A 24961-nucleotide genomic window follows, 5' to 3' on the forward strand; every position below is an offset into this window, starting at 1 on the left:
TTTGGTGGATTCCCAGTTCGAGAGAGAGAGAGAGAGAGAGACGTGCCGCTAGAGTAAGCAGGTACACACAGGTATCAGGTGGCAGGTGCAGATGATATCAAGTTACTGTGAGAGGCAGCTTGGTGTCATTGTAGAAACCTTTTTCTGTCTTTTATTTATTTATTAACAAAAACACTTAATTCCATTAGAAAAAATAACAGGAAGCCTGCATTAAAATGCAATCTGTGTCTGGGTAATCTTATCTGGATTGTGGAACGACCCAATCTTGCCCTTGCACTTGTGTTGTTGTTTATACCAGCGTTTCTCAAACATTTTTCACGTCAAAGACCCCTAAATTAATATGCATTTTTGCCAGGCACCCTCATCTGAAAATTGGACATTCGATTTGTGTTGTTGAAATGTTTCAAAAATGTTTGTATTTATTTTTTATTTTTGTAATGGCATCTCTTTTCTGCTACTTTTCACCAGAGGTGCTAATAATATTTTGATTCTGTCACAGGATTCTGTGACGTACAGTACAGTACAGAATAAAGCCACTGAAGCTCATCGCTAGAGGAATAGAATTCTAGAGTAGCTGCCCACCACACAGGGGTAAAGCTCTGCCCATGCACCACACAGAGCCAACTTCCAATGGAGCCTGAGGACACCATTCAAAGTAATAGGCCGACCAAAAGGAACAAAACGGCCGCTTCCCTTGAGTTCAATGGAGAAGTGGCACCCTATGCTTTATTCACTTCCTCAAGCTATATACTCAATCTCTGCCGCCCGTCTTCCAGCAGCTGATGGAATTGGTGACCTGCTTGAAATATGTGACCATCTTGTGTGGACTTCTCATCATAACACAGTCTTGCAAATAGATGGCCTAAATTGATACTGTACCACTAGGTTTAACACTGTTAACCCATTTTGACCTGGGAACGATTCTATAAATGTCTTCTAAATCCTGACGGTTTTCTGAAAAAGCTATGTTTCTATGTCAGTCGTTCTTCCATTAAAAAAAAATAGCAGACCTACAGTACAAGCTTGCAGCGTGCCACTCGGTGGCGCGCTATGAGCTTGTAGATTTGCTATTTTTCAATAGCTAAAGCATAACATAATGCTAATACCAAAAGGGGTTCCCGCCAAAAATGGGTTAACACTGTTAATAAGCAAACGGCCGTGACTTATGTTACGGACAATGACGTACAGTATATGTGAAGTCCACATATTGACGATGGTCACACATTTCGTCTGACTCCGGACGGACGTATGATGGAGGATGAAAGGAGGACATTTGAGTATCTTGAATTTTGTCCTGAGGTTCGGTTCCAAAACAGTGCACACCCATTTTGGCAGATAATCTGTCTGTAGGATCAAAGCTTGGAGACTTGACAATGCATTACTGTATCCTTGAGAAATGGGCTCCAGCGTAGCAGCTGTTTATGCAAAAGGCACAGCAGTGTGCTGCTGCAATGGCGACGTGACTAACAAGACACGTTGGCTACTTAGTACGTTTCTGTGGAATGTAACATTGAAATGACATAGCTGAAGACAATCTCGTGTGATCAATTATAATTGTAATCAGGATCTGAGAATGTGCGCAACACATGCTGATTAAACAAATAGACCATGATAATCTGTTTTATGCCCCCTGGTACAGCTGCTCTGGTAAACATAGGGGCTCCTTATGGCTGATTTCATCAAACAATGTGTTACTGTCATCTCGCGTGGTTTATGACTGGAACTATCGACATGATTTACACTTTACAGTGCCTTTTCTTATCTTATCTTTTTATTCCCTTCAGTGTAGGGCAGAAACCTTGTATGTCCACGGTCAGTAAATTTACAAAAACATCACCTGTGTTCCAATGGATCTAATGTAGTTATAGTATTCATTTGACTTAAGTTCTTGTTAATTAATAGGCCTACTATTCATTGGTTCAGAATGTATGAAAACCCCACAGACATCTTCAAGTGTTGTGAGCTTGTGGATCGGCTATTTTTTGCTACATTTGAGTGGCACCTGTTATGACGTAGTAGGGCAATTAACCCATTTTGATCGGGAACCCGTTTTGGTGTTAGCATTACGTTATGATTTAGCTATTGAAAAATAGCAGATCTACAAGCTCATAGCGCGCCACCGAGTGGCGCGCTACGAGCTTGTAGGTCTGCTATTTTTTGAAAAATCGAAGAGCGACTGACATAGAAGACATTTTTAGAATCTGATCTCAGGTCAGAATGGAAAACTGTCAGGATGTAGAAGACATTTTTAAGAATCTGATCTCAGGTCAGAATGGGTTAATTTAGGAAAACAAAGCCATGGAAAGGTCGATAAGAGGTTTTCGGCCGACAGCGACGCCTTTGTTCACTTGCTCAGTCGGCTGACGTGAGACAGCGCCCTGCCGTAAATCACCCTGTCAGCCGACGGGGGAGGAGCCAAAACCCCAGAGGCAATTTACTTCCTGTTGTTAAATTGATGACTGCGCAGTTTTTCATTACCAGCGGCGAAGGGGAGGAGTTTGACGGGAAAAAGGGTTCAGGTTGCCTTCACTGAGAAATTGATGTTTTCAGACGCTAGATGTGCATCATGCATCATCACTTTGTTGCTGAATTGGCTAAACAAAAGGCAACTTGATGGAAGAATGCAAGCAACTGAATAACTAGGCTACTGTCGTTCATTAATAATCCAGCACATCAATGCCAACCGCCTAACTTGCTTGCCAGTGTTAACATGTTAATCATGCATGCAAATAATAATAATAAAAACAGTGAATAATGTCTATTTAATGACATTAATCATGTATTCTCTTTTGGGCTGTTGGTGAACGCAGGCAAACGAACATCCGTCCTGATGGAGTGCAAAGGCTGGCTCTAAATGGGAACACGTTGAATACAGTGTCGTTTTGTTGAGACATTTGTTAGAAGTTTCAGTGGAAAATGTCACGGTAATCACCAGTGTCTTATCGCTGAGCAGTGTTTCCCCTATGGATGAAGTCGTAACCGTGATGTTGAATATTCATTTGAGGGAGAAAAGGAAAAGTTTGTTGCTAAAGAAATGTTTTTGTGCTCAAACACTAAGGCTCATTAAGTGTACTGTATATATGCAGTACATTTGTGCACGGTAATGAGTAGGAGCATCTGTCTAGTTTATGCTACATATGAATTGTCTCAAGACTTAGGAAGATATTGTTGCTGCCGGGCAGAAAGTTCTTATCTCTTTATTCTATTGTAATAATCCTTTTTTTGTAAATTAACGCCCTACTTGATCATACTAGTGTCACAGAAAAGCATCAAAAGTAGCAGATCTATAAGCTCGAAACACCGAGTTTTGATCTTTTACTTTAGTTATTTGAGGGGCGCCTCCTAATTCCAGTTGAGTTTTGTGCAAACACAAAAAAATAAGAAAAAAGTGTGTAAACGCAAACGATGAAGACAAAAGTGAAGACGCAAATTCTGATTGGCCGGCGTGATTGGGTGGGAGATGTGCCATTGGTTGTGAATGAGATGGTGTATGATGATGATAAGAGTGCCCTTCACTTCACACGGGTGTGTTTAAAAAAAAAAGAATCCTGAAAAGCAACAGTTTTGGACATATGAGGTTTCGACCTGACAGCGATAATATATTTTTATTTATTGAACAAGTATTTTAGAAAATAGTAGCAGATTAATCAAAAGTACAAAAGATGGCACTGATGGCAGCCTGCGCAAGGTGCCTTTACATTTGACGTAATGTTACGCTTATTTGATACTCTCCCTTTAAAATGTAATGTGATGATACCTTGCAGATCTGTTATTTTTGCCTGGCAATGCAGGAGTCTATTGAGTGAAGTTGCAGTCCTCCTTGTTTTTTGAGGAGGCCTGCCCAAAATGTGTCCTTTTGCTCAAGCCAGAGGCAACAGGAGGCTCTCTCTGCCTTGTGTGTTCTTGGGGGATTGCAGGCACTGACAGGGCCCTAAGACTATTGTTTGCTTCCTGCCTAGTGTCCTCCTATGTCTCACCAGACTGTTCGTCTGTGCGGTGTGCATGCGTCTGTCCTTGTCCACACTCGGGTGTATTTGAGTCAGGAAGCCTTCTCTGCTTCTGTGTCACTGTCGTCGTCATTGAATCTGTCCTATGGAGTCTCTCTTCCTCCCCTCCTCTCGGGAGACTCTGGGGGTATTGCTCATTTGTATGTTCTGTAGCTTGCTTGGTACCCTCTTGGGAGTGCTGCAACAGGGGTTGCTGGCCCCTTTACCTGTTACCCTGCCAGTCTCCCCTGGAGGTCAGCTGTCTCTCCACTGTCTCCAGTGTCACGACCTTCCTCGGTTGCTATCCAGACTTTCCTGAAAGTCACTGGTTGCCCAGGGAGTTCAGTTTGTAAATGCATCAAAGATGCGGTTAAAATCAATATTAAGCCTTGGCCTAGAAGAGAGGTCACCAGGTCTCCAACCTTCTTGGAGTGTTTCAACCCTCAACCTGCACTACACTCTCCAGTTGGCGGGAGTCGAACAGCCTAAACAAACATTATAAATCCCATAGACTTGGCTGCCATATGACGTAATCTTCAAAAGCCATGCGTTGGAGGGTAGTGCCCCTCAAAAATAGATCTACAAGCTCACAAATCATTGAGAGGTTATAGATTGACTATTCTCACTATTATTGAAGCGCTTAAAAACTACAGCCATCAACAACAAATAAATAATATTAAAATAAAAAGTATTTTGGATCAGTCTACTACAGAATAATATTTGACTGGGTTTAATGACAAGGTTAGGGTCTTATGTAAAGTGGATTATCTGACCAAAGCTTGGCTTTTCAGTCTAGAGCAACAATAGAGGCTTGTGTTGTGTGTGTAAAGCTACTGGTATTTGACCCACTGCAAAGGACTCTGTTGTCTGTTACATGATGTCCATGGATTAACGTTCTCAGTCACTGCCTCCCTTTCTCCCGAAAGCTGGCATTACAACTTTTATCTGCTCATCTGTTGTTTGTTCTGTTTAATTTGTGAAAACAATCAAAATTAATAATTCAATGTAATAATAGTACATTTCAGGTTCACTTATATAGCATTTATCTCTGTAATATAAAATAAGTGCACACAATAATGATATAGTAAATGAAAAGTCAGACTCGTCTGAACTGAGTGGTGCTGTTGGGGTGTCGGGCTATTGGTTGTCGGACTATTGGAATAGTGGGACTGCTGGTTGTCAGACAGACAGACAGACAGAGAGTGGCTGCACCACTCAAAAATATATACTGTATCGTCTCCGTCATGTGGAATTTGAATCGTGAAAAGTACTTTTCACGATTCAAATTCAAAAATAGCTAAAGTAGCAGATCTACAAGCTTCCATGCTATGTTTCGAGCTTGTAGATCACTACTTTCTTTTGAGGCTTTTGTGTGAGACTAGTATGAAAAAAACCCACAAAAAATAGTTAAACTATAGAGATAAGCGTTTGATCTACAGTATAATGTGTGGTTGTCACAACATCCTGGGGGAACTGGTCTTGTCTCATAGCCTCTTAACCCATTCTGACCTGAGATCAGATTCATACGAGGTTTCCACTGGACACACACTGGTCTGATCAACCCATTCTGACCTGAGATCAGATTAAAAAAATGTCAGTCGTTCTTCGAATTTTTCAAAAATAGCAGACCTACAAGCTCGTATCGCGCCACTCGGTGGCGCGATATGAGCTTGTAGATCTGCTATTTTTCAATAGGTAAAGCATAACATGATGCTAACACCAAAATGGGTGCCCGGTCAGAATGGGTTAATTATATTTACAAAAGATGGAGAGAGAAGTCAGAGAACCATTACTTACAGCTAGCACTGGCAAAAATATAGATATCTAGATGGTGATATTAGGATGAGACAACACAGGTGCACTGAGACCTAGATCACCTCTTCATCTCTCTCCTTCATGTTTTAATGAAACGATGCGATTAACCTTTGAGACGTGTTTGAGACGGCTCCAACCCCCCACTCCCCCCAAAAAAGTTAAAATAAAATAAAAAAGTAAGAAATGTGCGATAAGATATTGAGCCAGATGCTTTGAGGACAGGCAGGCAGGCAGGCGAAGCAGCACAGGGTGGGTTGAAGCGGGGGAGAGGTGGTTGGGTATTTATTTAGATAACAGACATCCTCCTGCGCTCAGAGGATGAAGTGATGCCTCCTCAGTGTCCATGCAATCCATAACTGTGATTGCTTCACCTTCCTCCCCTCCCCTCCCCTCCTCTCCTCTCTCCCCAACCCACCAACCACATCCACGCTCACTTATCCTCCTCCACCGCCACGCCTTTGATGTGCCTGTTTTTTTTATCATTTAGCAAGCTACTGTACACGTTCTGGCAGAGACACAATAACTGTCTTTTCAGCTGAACTGACCAGCTCTGTTGAGTTGTTCAGCTGCATGAGCTGACACTGGTAGCTTGTAGATAAGCTATTCTCTCAGATTTTGTGAGTGTGATTGATACTGTAGTATGACGATCATTTATGGGTTTTTTTAGATTTGTTTTGGGGATTTTTATGCCTTTATTGACAGTGAACAGTAATGATAATGATGATGCATTTTTTTATATAGCACATTTCAAGACATAGTCACAAAGTTCTTTACATAACAGGGTAAAAAACAACAACAACGTAGTCACAGCTATACAACAATATATCATTGAATGACAGCAGGCACAACATGAAAGCATACACACAAAAATAGAATAAGGTATGCAAAAGGAAATTAAGAGTACCCACGTAAAGGTGGGTTTTTAGAAGGGATTTAAAACATGACACAGATTTAGCAAGTCTTAAATTAATAGGTAGGGTGTTCCATAGTTTGGGAGCCTGGATTGCAAATGCCCTGCCACCTTTTGTGAGAAGCTGGGCTGTGGGGGTCACAAGGAGGGCTTTGTCTGAGGACCTGAGTGAACGTGTAGGCTTATAGGGAGCCAGCATGTCGGAGACATACTGGGGAGCCTGACCATGTACAGCTTTAAAAGTAAAAAGTTAAATCTTAAAATCTATTCCAACAGGTAACCAGTGAAGGGTGGCTAAAATGGGGGTGATGTGGTCCCGTCTTTTTGAGTTAGTTAGCAGTCTGGCAGCTGAATTTTGAATGTAGACAGACAGGAAAGGGGGGGGGGGATGGGGAGTGATGGCTGGCTTGGCAACCTAGGTGCCCAGATGGTTGAGCTAACCGTCCGGGCCTATTTTGTTTTTAATGTACAGGGTTTATTCTGCCCAACCGCAAAAGTTTAATCCTAGTTTATACCAAAGGTAAACATCACTTTAACTTGGCTTGGATTGGCAGAATGATAATGGCGCCATAGTGGGAGGTTTTTGTGGTGCAAGGTTTGAGCGTTCTCGTGTGAAAATGATAGTAATCTTGCTCAGAAAGAAAGATAGTATTGATGGAAATCAAACTGCCTTTGAAATGGGGAACGCCACAGGGAAGCAGGAGAGAGGAAAGAAATGTCGGAGAATAGGAAAACGGTGTGCAATCTCTGTTGTAACACCACAAGACAAGAGAATCAAGACTTACTATCCACAGGATTGTTCCCCCCGCTCACATACTGTACTCTGACTGTAACATATAGATGTCTGTCGCTATCTTTTTCTTTCTTTCCTGTAAAACAATGAAATGTCGGAGCTTGCACATGAACTCGCGAGACATGGCCAAAACATTTTTGTACTCAAGTACTGTTCCTTAGTACAATTTTGAGGTACTATTTTGAGTATTTCCAATTTGCTATACTTCTACTCCATACATCTCAGATCCAAATGTAAATTTTTATTTTACATTAAAATGTTTCCTACTGTGTTGGAAATCAGGATTTCTAAATATGCTGCCTGTATAATACTTTGATACTGCCCAAGCCTTGTGTGATTGTGGTGTCTGTATTCCAACAACACAGCAGGAATAACAAAACGCAAGTAAATAGGTGTTTGTTTGTGCGTGCATGTGTGTGCATGTGCGTGAGTGTGTGAGTGCAGTGCTCCTGACAGTAAATGATGATGTCTCTGACTCTGTCAGGAGTGTTGATTCAGAAACATGCTTTGATATCAGGATATTGTCGATGCATGAGCGCGCCTCTCCCCTCCCTCTCGCATAGTGGCGTATGCTATGAAAGCTGATTGTACGGCTTATCACCTGCCGCCCTGCGAAATAAGCCTCTCCCCAAAGAATGCATGACTCTGAATACCTCAGACAGACACAGTAGGGTGTACGGTAACAAATAAGCCCACACCTTTATCTTCCATACTGTCACAGCTGTGGCTTTTTCGTACATCTGTATACGCTGCTATATGTACACAGGGACACAACCCGCGAGTAGCTCAACACATAAGCTCTCCTTTGCATATCATTGTCACTTGGATTTGAATAGCGCCGTTTGAATCCTGTCTGGGACTATGGCTTTTTATGTACTGAATGGCTGTCTGACGCACTGAATGACTATGAATATAAAATATAGGAATGTCAGTTATGTATTCCATTTTAACACACTTCATACCTGATATCTGTTGCTCGCTGCACAGAGAGACCAAGGCACTCTAATTTAAGTGCACACCAAATGTATGTATTGTTATATTTGATATGTTTTCTTTTTTTTTTGTATTGATTTTCTTTTGAACTCTGAACTTATGTTCATGGCTCTGCTCTTGGATATACTCCCTGCCTTGCCTTGTTACTACAGACACAGAGAAATAATGAAACCAGGCAGTTAGTATGTGTAAGATTAGGACATAAAAGCTTGGGGGGGACCCCCTGCCTGGACCCCCTGGAGGTGGGTTTGCAGGTAGACTTGCGTATTCTGCTGCGGCAGGAGTAGATGAAAGACGAGGCATGTATAAAGAGCACTATCATAACGTTAATGGACAATGACAGACTGACGGCTGACTGAGAGAGACTGCTGATCATAGTAGAGTGGCTTGGAAGGAATCAACGGATGGCTTTAGAAGTGAACTTGACTACTGTATGTCTTCCTGGCGGAGCCTAACGGTGTGAACACGGTGTGAAGGTGTGCATGCAAGAGCTGCCAGGAACTGCGCAGAGGAAAGTACATACATTAGACCGTCATCACCCGGGCAATTATCGCTGTACCCGAGGGCGGAACGTGAAGGGCAGTACGTTTTTCACACTTTGATTCCCCCCCGCTCACCTTCACCGCTCAGGCACGTCCGCTCGGCAGCAGCTAAACATTTAAGTATTCAGCTGCACGTCCAAAACACTGAGTAAGTTACTCTGTGTGTACTCTGTGCACGTGTCTCTGTGTCTGTCCAAAACACAGAGTAAGTTACTCTGTGTGTACTCTGCATGTGTCTCTGTGTCTGTCCGGACGTTACTCTGTGTGTACTCTGTGCACGTGTCTCTGTGTCTGTCCGGACGTTACTCTGTGTGTACTCTGTGCACGTGTCTCTGTGTCTGTCCGTGCCACCGGACATGCTCAAAGATGTGGTGCACGTCCCCGACCGGAGCGCCTTGTTTTCTATGTTTTATTTCGTATTCACATTTGAATAAGACTTCGTATATGTGACAAATATTGACTGTGATGAGCAGTCCCCCTGGATTAGGTTTTGATTTGATTTGAGACCTACGTCGCTCTTCGAATGAAAATAAATGTCATGGACTTTATTTTGTAATATGAAGGTTTATTTCCATTGTTTCACTCTAGGGTAAGTCTGTTTATCCCACCACTGACTCTAATCATAGGATAGTAGCAAACTTTGGGTTGTTCGCTACCTCCCCCAATGTCCCTGCATCAAAATTGTACTTTTTAAATTGGAAATAATAAAATTAGAATACTACTTTTAATGTGAATTTGAATTAAATGAACCGAATACTACTTTATTAGTTCAAAAGTATTTGATAACTAATCTTTTTTCTGCCCGCTAGGTCGATCGTATTATCGGATTGCGAGACGGCTCACCATGGACATCGCTCAAAGCTTTAGAGATACAGGCTTTTGAATATCCTGCTTTTAATGGAGATAAATGGAGCCTGGCTGTAAAAATCCCATAGCTGGTGGGGACTTTTAGCAATGCTAAAAGGTATGCTGACGGTCGCTGCTTTCAATACGGGGGTCTACGGACATGCTCGTAGTTGGCACCTGCCGTAACCTAGCCTACGGGTCAAAATATGTACGTAAATGGCAGAAAAATAAATTAAATGGCAACGATTGCCATGAAAAGGAAAACAAAAAGTTAATTGTGATGATTTTGAGCTGCGTTGAGTTGCAGATCTGATATTTTCACCGGTTTGGTTACAAGGCAAATGTCTCATTTCTCTTTTGGGTCTCTCGAGCTAAAACGTTTGAATGTTTTTTGTCCTCATGCAGTTCTAATTCCTTTGTTCAAGGTTAGAGAAGGGCTGCACACTGAGCTCCAAACATGACTGGATATATTGCAATACCTATAATTCACTAGGCACTAAAGCTTGTGTTTGTCTTCATGCAGGTGTCCAGGCACTAAGGCTTGACGGAAGATGAGGCAGAGGTGGATGCTCTTCAGATGGCTGGGGACAAGCATGGCAATCCTCTCTCTGCTAGCCTACAGCTGGGGCCAGGACACCGGAGGTATGGAGGGCACACTGGGGAAATGTTTCTAGTTATGCAGTCTTGTGTTGATTGTGTGATTGTATGCTGTTGTGTTTAGGTCATGATCCGGGGAGGATGATCTTAGAAACTGTGTGTCTCTGCCTGTCTGTGTTTTTTTCCGTTATTTTGAACACTTTGGCGATGGAAACTGTGCTTCCTCCAAACAGCGTATCAAATCTGCAACCCATCAATGGCTAGAGGGGAGACTAATTCTGTGCATCGTCACGCTAGCATTGACAGATGCTACAAAACGCCCACGCATTGACAGCTACGTTGCTTCCGAGTCGCTTAGTACCCAAGCCACACTTTGTAAATTAAACGGGTAGGGTTCGATAGGTCAGAGAAACTGGCTAAAGGCAATGATTAGCTTTTCTTCCATTTGACGAGCGGAAAAGAAATTGGTCCACTTTGAGTGAGAGTGGACGTGAAAATGATGGGTGATTGATGTTCACTGCGTCATTGTAGGGCTGAAAAAGTTGAAGCCACCTCTACTTTATTTTGTACAACATTTTCAACAGTACTCTCTTGCTGTCTCTTGTGTCCTTTTGATGATCTCTTATTATTATTATTATTATTATTTTTGTAAAAGCCTCAGCAGCAGATCAAACAACAGAAGTTTTGGCCCATACGGCCTTTCTCAGTGTGAATCAGACGAAACGACCATGGCGTTTGATCTGTTGCTGCTTCAACTCAGCGGGTCCTCTTGTCTGATCTGAGGTTGTTGGTTGAGTCTATAGAAGTCGCGGTTGACTTTTACCTCTATTGATCACTCACTCCACCCCATGGAGACATGAATTGATGGGTTTTCTTCTTTTTTTTTCTTTTTCTTTTTTGTCGCATTCCTAAGCCAATAATTGGATGACCCCTGGTCCCATGACCCCACTTTAGGAACCACTGCTCTAGAATGCATTGAATGGAATTAAGTTCTGCTGCGGTTGTTATTAATAATCATTGTTTAACCCATTCTGACCTGAGATCACATTCTAAAAATGTCTTCTACATCCTGACAGTCTTCCGAAAAAGCTATGTTTCTATGTCAGTCGTTCTTCGATTTTTCAAAAATAGCAGACCTACAAGCTCGTAGCGTGCCACTCTGTGACGCGCTATGAGCTTGTATATCTGCTATTTTTCAATAGCTAAAGCATAACATAATGCTAACACCAAAAGGGGTTCCCGCCCTGGGGGTTTTCTTTGCTTTTCAATAAATAGCAGATCTTTAAGGGATAGTTCACCCCCAAAATGACTTTTTCCTCTATTGATTACTCACCCCATGGAGACTTGCATTGATGGGCATTTCTTTTGTCACATTCCTAAGCCATTAATTTGATGACCCCTGTTGGTCTCCCACTTCTCCAGAAAGCATTCAATGGAATTATTAAGTTCTGCTGCGGTTGTAATCATCGTTTAATAGTTTTCTGCCAAAGGAAACGGCGTGTGAATTAATTCAGTAATGTGCTGCATACAACTATATAGAGCACAAAGAAAAGTCATCCCTGGATAATGAAATATGGAGGATTTATTTATGTTTCTTAACAAAATGAATAGCCTCCCAAATGGGCAACGTTAATGGACTATATGTATTAGTGAATGTAAATTATTATTCCAAGACGAGGGCACTGTTCTGGCCCTAAGATTTAATGTTATGTACACAATCTTGAGTTTAATGAGAGCCAAGATTATTTTTGGTCATTGTCCGTGATGTATAGTCCAATATAAAATGATTAAGTATGTCGCTGGACGCACAGTTGTACTGCTGCCAAGCATTTACAAAAGGCTTTGATACAAATGCCATTTGGAGGTCAGGGGGAAAAAATCAATTTGATTTGATCGAATAAGAGGGGCTGTAAAGATATCACTGTCACGTGGGGCTTTGAATATTCCGGATGGTTCTCCAATGTAAATCGCTTTGCTCTCACAAGCGAGGCTTTTAAGAGTCCCCCCGAAATATTGCTCTGAACAAGACATTATTGAAAAGGGGAGTGTATAAACAGTCCAGTGATCTCGCAAAGAGGATTCGTCTTGTAGCTCCATGTGCAAACTTCCCACATTTCAGAGAGGACAATTTAAGCATAATTATTGCTTCGACTCACGTGTGTGTGTGTTGATAAGTATAAATTATACACTTTAACTCCACCTTAACTATCTTTCCTTGGAAACAACAGACAGCTCAACCAACAACTCAAAAGTACTCTCTCTGGTGGAAAACCAGAGGGAAAAAGACTTGAAAGGAATGTTCACACGGACGACCAGGTTAATACAAGGATCTTTAGTGAAATTCTTCGGTTCTTACAAAGTATGTTACACATGAAATATGTGACAAGAATGATGAAATATGGTAGGAGAGAGAATTCTCCGTACCGCAAGAGCTTCTGAACACTGTTACATCATTTTACAATAGTATATATACAATTCAACATGTCATCGTTTATCAGAATGCAGTGTCACTTCTCCATAGGTCGAACAGCGTGATTAGGGTCAGGCGTCATCAGACGCCAAACAACAGATCATGTTTTTGACTGGTAATCATGTTCCATGATTACGGATTCTGTTGTTCACGGTTTATCTCATGGGGTGAGAGTGTCATTTAGGTCAGGTTGTTTCCTCCAGTTTGAATCAATCTGGAGTGGGTGACAGCTGATAATAGAATGAATGAACATGCAAAAACAGAATGTCCCTACTCGGTGACAGGGCAATCCTGTACACCAGAGCGAGGACAATTTTTAACATTACATTAATATGTGAACATAATATGAAGAGAAATATCCATCATGTGTGTGTGTGTGTGTGTGTGTGACTGTCCTCACAAGAGCATAATATTAACACTAGCACGTCTAAGCGATCCATCTGACCGATTTTGAGATTTTTAAGTGCATTTTCTTTGCCCATGAAGTTCTGAGAAAGTTCCCCTTGCATGGCTTTTTCTAAATATTATACGTCGTCACCCTTTCTCCCCCGCAAGCAGTGAAGTTTCACACCTTCCGACATCTGGAGATGGGCATTGTTCAAGCTAATTGTTCATTTGCATTTCAACTGCCAACGCCTGCATTCCATTTCCAACTAATTCAATCATATAATATATGATTGAATTAGTTGGAAATGGAATGCAGGCGTAAACAAATCCCAAGTTAACCAGCCAAACATTATGTTTGGCTGGTTAACTTGGGATTTGTTTACTATGTTGATAAGATAATAGGAATACAATGATTATTATCCATGATGAGGGATGTTATTGAATGGTCAGGTAGACCCGACCTACATTTCCCGATGGACCGAACCGAACCTCTAAATGTTTTGTCAGTCAAAAGATAACTGTCCGTCCTTCTTTGTCTGTAAACTTTTCTGCAAGCGACCAGTGGAACTGATCTGCACGCACACACAGCTCTTTCCTTTTTTTCTCTCTCTCCCTCTCTCGCAGAGGCATGTTCATGAATCCAAGTAACTGCCGGTGAGGTATGCGGAAGTGCATTTTAGATAACGCTGTAGCACTATTTGTGGCGGTGATGCTTCACATGACTTGATCTATCCTATGGTGTGTATCTAAACCGTGCTGCTATAAACCTTCTGCTGCGGGGATGCGGACCTCTCTGCTAGCGCTGGCACAATCAATCAAATATATATTAATAATTACATCGATGCGCCCGACCCCTTACCCATACACGTGTAGTCTATATAAAAAGGATAATTGATTTATTTTTATCATCACCACCTTACATAATTATGCTATAAAGATGGTGTGTATAGTCGACATTTATTTATATTTATTGAGCTATGCGCTTGGTGGAAACAATACGCCAGTCAGTCAAAACACCATATTTCACCATATATTTTCGGGAGAAATAAAATCAGACATTGTTATTTCTGCAAACCGCATATAACAAATATAACCTCTAAAACAACATTTATTCTACATGTTGTGAGTACATTTGTATACACATGAGGAATTAGTGGGAATGTATTAATGTAACATTTAGAAGACAATGGCAAGCCGTCAACGGGTGCAGGGAGAGGTGGGAAGATCATTATACGAGTCGGGGAGAGAGTGGCCAATCAAATCGCACGAAAATCACGGTCATCTTGACCTTTCATAGTCATAGGTGAGATGAGTTCGGACATGCTAGTGTTGTGAGATTGATTGCATGTTGTCTGTTTTCGGCGTGGCACCGCCCTTTATAACGAAGTACAATTCTGGCTTTACCTGCTAAAATGAAGCCAGAACTTTAATATTGAAGCCAGACTCGCTTTATCCTTTGCCAGGTCCAATTGCGTTTCTTGCCAAGCTCTCGAGCCATTTCTCAAGGCTTGTTTTGTTTGTGCCTGCATGCTTGTGTGCGTGTGTTACCTTGTCAGTCCTGTACTACAGTAAGATACAGAGATAGAGACACACTTTAGTCCACACGTGACAACACTCTACTGTACATGTACTGTACTCGACCGAGGTCGGCCTTCACACACTGTACCTTTCAAACTGTCATGTTATCTCATGCTCTCCTTCCAGCCTCTGTGTCTCTCTGTTCCCTTCTCTCTCTCTCACCCGCCTCCTGTTCCTCTCCTTTCATCCTCATTATTCTTCTGTTCTTGATTTCGTTCCAGGTCCACTTAGGTGTGAAACAATGGAATAAATCTGTGTAATCCTGTGCCATGGCTTTATTCATATCAAAGAGATAGAGGTCTTTCTTTCTTTCTTTCTTTCTTTCTTTCTTTCTTTCGATTTTCGGGATGGTGCAGAAACTGTCCGGCTCTCTAGAACAGGGGGTTCTTAACCTTTTCAGGCCGAGGCATGGCATGGAGGTGATCACTGATCAGCCTGTGGCACTGTTGAGGTGTTATGGAAAGGTTTGCTTTGATACTACCAAACTCATTTGTTGAGTGTTATGTCTGGCTGTGTGGCGTTATTTCGACCATCACTAACCTTACTAACCCTATCTCTAACCCTAACCTAAACATAACCGAAAGCACGGAGCAGCGCATGTTTGCCAACCTTAATCTGGTCGCCAACCTTAACGCATGGTCGCCAACCTTAACACATGTTCACCAACCTTAATGCATGTTCGTCAACCTTAATGCATGTTCGCCAACCTTAATGCATGTTCACCAACCTTAACGCATGGTCGCCAACCTTAACACATGTTCACCAACCTTAATGCATGTTCATCAACCTTAATGCATGTTCGCCAACCTTAATGCATGTTCATCAACCTTAATGCATGTTCGCCAACCTTAATGCATGTTCACCAACCTTAACGCATGGTCGCCAACCTTAACACATGTTCACCAACCTTAATGCATGTTCGTCAACCTTAACACATGTTCACCAACCTTAATGCATGTTCGTCAACCTTAACACATGTTCACCAACCTTAATGCATGTTCATCAACCTTAATGCATGTTCGCCAACCTTAATGCATGTTCGCCAACCTTAATGCATGTTCGCCAACCTTAATGCATGTTCGCCAACCTTAACACATGTTCACCAACCTTAATGCATGTTCGCCAACCTTAATGCATGTTCGCCAACCTTAATGCATGTTCGCCAACCTTAATGCATGTTCGCACAACCTTAATGCATGTTCGCCAACCTTAACGCATGTTCGCCAACCTTAATGCATGTTCGCCAACCTTAATGTATGTTCACCAACCTTAATGCATGTTCGCCAACCTTAACGCATGTTCGCCAACCTTAATGCATGTTCGCCAACCTTAACGCATGTAACGCAAGTAATTAGTAAGAAGAAAAACAAAACAAAAAGTGTTGTACTCTGCCTTTTTTTTTCTAAAACATTGTTTATTGTCATTTGTCACAAGTTGGCCTTGTCTGCGGTGTAAACGTCTTGAATAAATTACTTTTGAAAAGTCCATGGGGAAAATTAACAGGGAATTATTTCCTGGGCCACTCGTCGTTCTGAAAGGGGGCGGCGGGACTGCGAGGCTATAGTATGCATATCACTGTAGCCCAATTTAAAACGGAATGATGAAGGGTAGAAATTATCCCACTACACTCAGGCACTGTTGAATGTTTTCAATTGACAGTTTTAAGATGTAGGCTGTTCTATTTAGGGGGGGTGGATTCTAGCTACTTAGAGAGATAACGGATAGGCTAATTAATTTAGCTAACTGTCTGATGGCCTCAATTGCACAGTATAGTGCAGCCATGCCGGCAGTGGTGTAGTAAGTTCATGCACAGTACAAGTACAGATTTGAGGAATTTCTACTTTACTGAAGTATTTTAAAATGTCAGTACTTTCCTTCTACTAATATTGTACTTGTACTCCACTACACTTATTTGAAATTGTACTATTTACTTTTGTAGGTTTTGATTATCATTACAAAACATATTTTGGCCATTTAAAAATAGCTGATCTACAAGCTCACAATGCGTCGTGATGTGACACATTGTGAGCTTGCAGATATGCTATATAAAAAAAGAATATATTTACATTTGAAAACTTGTAAAATGGAAAATTCTACATTGAGTAGATTCTACTTTCGGTACTTTAGAATACATTTTGATAGTAATACTGTGGCACTTTCACTTGTAACACAGTATTTCTACATTGCACTATATTGATACGTGTACTTAAGTAAAACATCAGTACTTTTTCCCACCACTGTATGCCGTTTACTAGACTCTGTATCTCTGTCTTTCGGGAGTCTTTCCTCTGGCTCCGGATGGTTTCCTTTTGGCACTGAGAGATGAATCACCTCAGATGAATCGCGCCAGCCCTCTGAAGGTGAACGGGCACTTTGCCGTTTGCTTTTTGGACCGGAGCTCCGCCGCTCACCGGCTCTGAGCACATTAACAGATAAGTGTTTGTCGTGTCGAGTCACCAAAACCACTGACCGCCAATAACAATGGCTTTGAAACTCTGCGTCGCCTTGTTCTGGAACATGGCCCTGTGGCTACCTGTTTTTTCTTTTGCACCCTGAAAGGTTTCGTCTTCGAATAAACATCACCACCTGTGCTCTGTCTTGCTGCTGATACTGTAAGCCTGTAATTCCCAGTTTCCTATATAGTTGGCTTTGCACACACACACACACACACACACACACACGTCACACGCACACGCACACACACACACACAGTCACACACAGTAGCTTAATTTAATATGCTCAGTCAACCTCATAAAAAACAAAGAACGGTGTGCTGAAGGTGTGAACTGTGTCTTTGCACCCATGTGTGTGCTTGTGTGGGCGTCAAGCTATACTGTATATTGCATTTCTCGGTTGGAATCCTTGCATATCCAAAACTGGTTACTTTCCTGCATTAAAGTCACCAAAAGAAGTAGCAGATCTACAAGCTCACCACGCGTCGCTTCACAACACGTTCTGAGCGTATGGATCTTTGTAAGCATAAGCGTAAGCATCCTTTGATGCCTGTGTGAGACGCTGTAGTGTGATAAAATAGGGCGTTAATTTATGAAGAAAAAAAAACTAAAAGTTAAAATATGGAGACAAGAGGTTTCCGCCTGACAGCAGCAATGCACTGTTCTTTTACAGTGCAACTGATTGGTTGTTTCTATTCAGAATATAGGTCAGCAGGTCAGGCACGGTGCCAGGATTTCAGGTTCTGTATGTGCCGGTTGTACATGTACAGTAGATGTGGGTGGGCCCATACAGCCAGGCTGATCCTAGGCCCACCTACAAAGGCTGCCTGCAGCTGCTGCTGCTGCAGGTTCTTTTCTTTTTCTTTGGCACAACCGGATGGATTTTCAGTGCTCTTCTCTCCCCTTGTGCAGCTATGAATATTAAAGACAATCTAGGTTCATGAAAAATTGATGATTGCCAGATTTTGGAACAGTACATGTACAGCAGATCTAACTCGTCTGGTTCTCAATGTGGGGTCCGGGGACCCCCAGGGGTGCTTATTGGCTGTGTTAATCCGGCGACACAATCATTTTGAACACTTTATCAATTTTATACATTACAAAAGTAGCTTTTACCATTTTGATTCATTTTGAGACAAATCTTCTCTTCTGGGTTCCCTGGCACAGAATATTTTCAAATGGGAGTCTATTTATCAATTTGCAGGTTGGTATGAAAAGGTTGGAGAAAACAAATCTAACTCATTTTTAGCTCTGTAATTGTATCGTTTAACTGTTGTGCTGCTTCTGATGACTGGATTTCCCTCGCTTTCCCTTCGGATCAATACAAGTCGTATCTTATCTTAACCCTTCAGTTGACTGTGATCTGATCTACAGCTGATCTACAATCTATACTCTTGGCCACATGGCCTTGCTGTTAGGGGAGAGGTCAGGGTTTAAATCCCCCGGACTGGTCAAATGGCCACATGGCCCTGTTGTTAGGGGAGAGGTCAGGGTCTTCAATCCCCCGGACTGGTCAAATGGCCACATGGCCCTGTTGTTAGGGGAGAGGTCAGGGTCTTCAATCCCCCGGACTGGTCAAATGGCCACATGGCCCTGTTGTTAGGGGAGAGGTCAGGGTTTCAATCCCCCGGACTGGTCAAATGGCCACATGGCCCTGTTGTTAGGGGAGAGGTCAGGGTCTTCAATCCCCCGGACTGGTCAAATGGCCACATGGCCCTGTTGTTAGGGGAGAGGTCAGGGTCTTCAATCCCCCGGACTGGTCAAATGGCCACATGGCCCTGTTGTTAGGGGAGAGGTCAGGGTCTTCAATCCCCCCGACTGGTCAAATGGCCACATGGCCCTGTTGTTAGGGGAGAGGTCAGGGTTTCAATCCCCCGGACTGGTCAAATGGCCACATGGCCTTGTTGTTAGGGGAGAGGTCAGGGTCTTCAATCCTCCGGACTGGTCAAATGGCCACATGGCCCTGTTGTTAGGGGAGAGGTCAGGGTCTTCAATCCCCCGGACTGGTCAAATGGCCACATGGCCCTGTTGTTAGGGGAGAGGTCAGGGTCTTCAATCCCCCGGACTGGTCAAATGGCCACATGGCCCTGTTGTTAGGGGAGAGGTCGGGGTCTTCAATCCCCCGGACTGGTCAAATGGCCACATGGCCCTGTTGTTAGGGGAGAGGTCAGGGTCTTCAATCCCCCGGACTGGTCAAATGGCCACATGGCCCTGTTGTTAGGGGAGAGGTCAGGGTCTTCAATCCCCCGGACTGGTCAAATGGCCACATGGCCCTGTTGTTAGGGGAGAGGTCAGGGTCTTCAATCCCCCGGACTGGTCAAATGGCCACATGGCCCTGCTGTTAGGGGAGAGGTCAGGTTCTTCAATCCCCCGGACTGGTCAAACCAAAGACTGTTATAAATGGGATCCAATACCTCTCTGCTTGGTTGGATTGAGGGTATAAGTCCCTGTGACATACTATGGGGGTGTACTTATACATCATGGCTGGGGGGTGTACTAAGCTGCCACACGCTATACAGTAACGGCAGATATAGGCTCCTGCCCATACATATATCTAAAGGGATGGACTGCCCCGCCCCCAGCAATTCATTTCAATGAAAGTTGTTCAGTGGCGTTCGAAGCACCCGGGAGAACGCTCCACTTCTTAATTTAACTTTATAACTTTATTATTATTGCACCAAATCTTGGTGCCGGGGGCCCATGCTTGGTACCCTCCTTTCTTCTCTCTGCACCAACTCTCTTCGCCGGAAATAGACGCCCGTTATGGTTGCTTTGTGAAGCTTGGAGATGGGCTATTTTTGTCAAATGTTCACCTATTATGACAAGCCCAGAATAGGGCCGCTAGGGTTCCATCATGTGCTTAATCCATTTAGACCGGACGTAAAAAAAGTCCATTTCTGAAAAACCTCATGTTTCTATATCAGTGGTTCTAAATATGTCAAGGACCCCAAAAATGATAATGTACCGCCGACCCCATCTGAAAATATGTCGTTCCAGGGAGCCCCCCTGCTTTGAGTTAAAAACGTTCGCTCTGAAAGAATATATATTCAAAGATACAAAAATAGCAGATCTACAAACTCTCTGTGCCGCGCTACGAGCTTGTAGATCTGCTGTTTTGCAATAGCTAAAGTATAACCTAATGTTTAAAACACCAATATGGGTTCCCGCCCAAAATGGGTTAAAGGCAGGCAGTGTGAGGAAGCAGCCGCCGTGACGATGTCATTTATCCATTTTCTCCATTATGTGCCATTAGAGGCTGAATTCAGAAGTTGAGCGGGCTGCTGCTCCTTCCAGGGATTCCTTTTAGTTTAACCCATTCTGAACGGGAACCCATTTTGGTGTTAGCAGCACGTTATGCTTTAGCTATTGAAAAATAGCAGATCTACACGCTCATAGCACGCCACCGAGTGGCGCGCTACGAGCTTGTAGGTCTGCTATTTTTGAAAAATCGAAGAGCGACTGACATTTTTATAATCTGATCTCAGGTCAGAGTGGGTTCATCAGACCAGTGTGTGTCCGGTGGAAACCTCGTATGAATCTGATCTCAGGTCAGAATGGGTTAAAGCCAAATGAAACATTCCATCGGTTTCGACCATGTGCATGAATTAATCCCACGTTGATCATTTTGAAACGTTGCTTTAAAGTGCAGGAACGCCAAATGACTTGGTTCTTCCGGTCTGAAAATGTGTTTTCATAATTGCCAATATATTTCAGGATAATGCAATTTTTAAAATAAAATAAATTAACTAAGAGAGGTTTTGCAAAGACTAAACGTAATAACATGTATTATTATATATACCTGTATTTTAGCATGCTGCTCACATGATACTATTATCCTGGTCAAAATGGATCAAGAAGGTTTTATTTGTCACTGCTCTTATAGGGCCGATTCATACTCCTATTTTAGAGCAGAATAAAAGTCGGTTCGGCGCTGTAGAGCCTACAATGTGACGTCATTTGAGGTCCGGGGGGGCGGGTACCGTCCTAAAGTCGTCTCTTCGGTGCTACTGAAAATTTCTGACGAGACAAAATCATTTGATTTTGAATCGGCCCTAAGAAGTACAAGAAGCGAAATGCCATTGTGTGCAGTGCACAAAGAACTTGCCTTCAACAATGGCAATCATAATAATAAAAATAACACCCGTGTGAAGTGAGTGGCACTCTTATCGTCTTACAACATCGAGGAGGGAATTCTAACTCATGTTGCTATCAATAGGTGATGTAATGATGCCTGCTTCAAATGTCACCTCAACCCTGGTTGCCCAGGGAACTAAGCACGTCGTGATGGCTGACCTAACCCCATATGTATAGCTCTGTATCACTATTTAACACCACTACACTGAATAAACACATATTAGAGCAAGCAAGAAGTTTTCTCTTCGGTTAGTGATGTAAATAATGAGTCAATGACTATACTGTCAGATAGATATAGGGACTTATCAGCTGGGAAAAGGAGCACTCCAGTGTGTCCTTACCATAGAAATGTATCCATGACTGGCACTGGCAGCTCCAAAAACACTTGGTGTGGGTGACACACCCCCTAATAGAGCGCCAGAGTCCTGACGTCACTCGCTCATCCCCTGGTTCTGCCTGGTTCACGGAAGGAATTTCTCTCTGGAGATTAACATGGGGTCATCTTAAAATTGTTTCATAATAAGCATTGTGTTCCAAAAAAAATAATCAAGCTGTCTCTGCGTTATTGTCAGGGAGGTATCTCTATCGTTTACGACAGACAGTCACTCATATATGATAGTCTGTTTATAGCAAAAATGTAACTAATTCAGTAGCAGTAACAATAGCGTTTTCTCTCAGTCAGTTGATTCTTCATATCCATATGAGTGAAACGGCCCGGGATGACATGTTTATTTTTGAAACACAGTAATTATATGAGGCTATCTAAAATTCCCCTATGGGGAATATTACAATTCAAATAAAAGGTTCATGAACCCGTGGACCCTCTACCCATATTGACGTCAGACTGTCCTCTATAAGATGGCTTTCTTCCTGTTCATTATGCATGCACGGGCTGCGCTGCACAATGCCTGTCATTTGATTTAGTTGCACAAACGGATAATTACACCAGGGTCAGGTAGGAACGACTTAGTAGTTGAGCTTTATGTCGCAAGATGGTGTCACCGCTGTCAGGCACCTAAAATAACAGACAGATAGCGTTGTGAGCTTGTCGGCTGCTTGGATATATTTGGCCACTGTGGTGCAACGTTTAAATGAGCCTTAACTATCAGTACATGTGTCCCATAGTCCCTCAATTACACACAAATATGTTCATCTGTTGCATTGATAAACATGCTTGTTTTGCTTACTGTTAGATACTGTATGTGTATTGTGTACTTGATACACCATACAGTATACCTTTCTCCAATCTGTAGAAGGAACCCCCCCCCACACACACACACACACAGTGTCTCCATAAGAGAAAATATGTGTAATTCTTTTTCAAAACCCGAAGCCACAGTGTTCGTAGTTTTTGTTTGTTTGTTTGTTTGTTTGTAGATCGGCTATTTAAAAGAAAAATGGGGTTAAAGTAGAACTTTATGCTGATATTGATCTATATTAACTCTTATATTAACTCAGTTTTCTGGGGACTCCCTGGAACGGTCCCTCGACCCCCACTTTGAGAGAGGGAGAGAGAGAGAGAGAGATGACACTGTTATTGTTTATTGTCACTCCCCCTCCCCGCCGGGGAACATAAATCTGTCTGGTCCGCCATTCTCAAGGCGCCCGCCGGGCAGGATAAAAACATAACAGCAGCAGCCGTAGAAGTTAATTTGAAGGGTGGGAATGATGATGATGATCTTGGTGTTTGGGCAGAGGAGCGTAGCATCTATCTGGAAGCGGCTGTTGACACGGTCGGTCACTTAACCACTTAAACCCTGATGTTTGACCAGAGTCCCTCAGGGCTCTATACTAGAGTGTTTTGTTTTTGTGTCAAAGAAAAAGCCAACTGTGGCATGAGGGCAGATTGTATCATTTGGATTCAATCAAAGCCATCATGTCTTCTTTGGAAAAAGCATTTTGTGCAGTGGTAATAGCAGATCTACAAGCGCACAGCGTGTTGCAGCACGACACGTTGCCTTGCAGATCAGATATGTTCGCTCATTTGTTATTTTTAAGATCAAAGAATGTATGAACTGGTCATACTGTACTGTCATGTAGCAATAGCATAAAGACTATGTGAATCGTTCAATGGGATACAGGTTTAGGTCATTGACCATCTTCCATAGAACCATTTCATAAAGGCTGTATGTAGAACAGCAGGGTTTAGAACGGTAAAACCTAAACATAATTCTAATAAAAACGAAATGTTCCAGTCATTATTCCTCCTCGTCGTCTGATCGTGGCTGTCATCCACTTAAATGTTCTCCGCTTCCCCCTCTGGGATCATCATCAGCGTGTCCAGATGCTCTCTCTGCTTCCAGTGCTGGAAGGTGCATGTACTCAAGTAATGTACTTAAATACAATGTTGAGGTATTTGTACTTGAGTATTTCCAATACTTTTACTTCTACTCCACTACATCTCAGATCCAAATATTGTACTTTTACTCCTCTACATTTATTTGAAAGCTTTAGTTACTATAGTTACTTTGTAGATTTTGATTATCATTACAAAACATACATTAACCACATCAGCCCCTATACACTTTGGCCATTTGAAAATAGCAGATCTGCAAGTTCAATCAGATTAGATTATTATACATTTGAAATCGTGAAATGGGACATTCTGCATAATGAGTACTTTCTGCTTTTGGTACATTAAGTACATTTTGAAGGCAATACTTTTGTATTTTTATCTCTACTACATTTTAAATTCCGGACTTTTACTTAACGTAACAGAGTATTTCTACATGGCAGTATTACTATAGAGCACCACTGGCAGCAGCACACGTGCTTCCACATAGTGCTGCTACAGAGCTTTGTCCCTGTCCGTCCGTCCGTCCGTCTGTCCGTCCGTCTGTCTGTCTGTCCGTCCCGCTGTGGTCGTCCACATTAGCGCTGTTCAGCGCGCATCACTGTCTGTTGTCCCCCATGGTGGCCACCAGCTGCAGAACGGCCTGCAGATTAAGAGAAAAGGTTAATGAAAGGCCAAGCCTCAATCTGGAGCACGACAGACAAACACTAACCCCACACGCACACACATCCAGATCTGTTGCTTGTCAAATCCAGGTCACGCACGCACACACACACACACACACACACACACACACACACAGTATATGAAAGCGTAACCCCCTCAGCCCTATATACTTAGGCGTGCGACAAGCGGGGGAAATAGCCGGTCTGCATGCTCACAACGCACTGCCTGTGAGCATGTTGCGTCATTCTCCGCCAACAACGACCAATTAGATTGCAAATTGGCTAACGAGAGAGAATAATGCTTGCTCAAGGCACTACTGGAGAGACAACTCAAATCAATTACTGGAGCACTCAAACTGGTCTGCATGTATTTATTATTTAGCAGGGGTGCAAAAATAACAAATAGGCTACATGCCGAGACCAGTCGAGTGCCGCAGTGTTTTATTTGGATAGTCTCTCCTGAAGTGCCCATTATTCTGTTGAGCACCGACAGGCCCT

General features: G+C 42.6%; 1 protein-coding gene across 1 annotated transcript in view; it reads left to right on the top strand.

The window, feature by feature from the left end:
* Positions 1–10436: 10436 nt before the first annotated feature.
* Positions 10437–24961, top strand: part of LOC308328207 (protocadherin-15-like) — a gene marked incomplete at both ends in the record, with an annotated part of 276193 nt that continues 261668 nt past the window's right edge. The window contains one exon of the mRNA XM_080781948.1: positions 10437–10527. Coding sequence (XP_080638074.1) covers positions 10437–10527 — 91 coding nt within the window. The remainder of the gene's footprint in view (positions 10528–24961) is intronic.

Source organism: Protomyctophum bolini (assembly GCF_963924005.1).
Source record: "Protomyctophum bolini genome assembly, chromosome: 14".
Classification (NCBI taxonomy): domain Eukaryota; kingdom Metazoa; phylum Chordata; class Actinopteri; order Myctophiformes; family Myctophidae; genus Protomyctophum; species Protomyctophum bolini.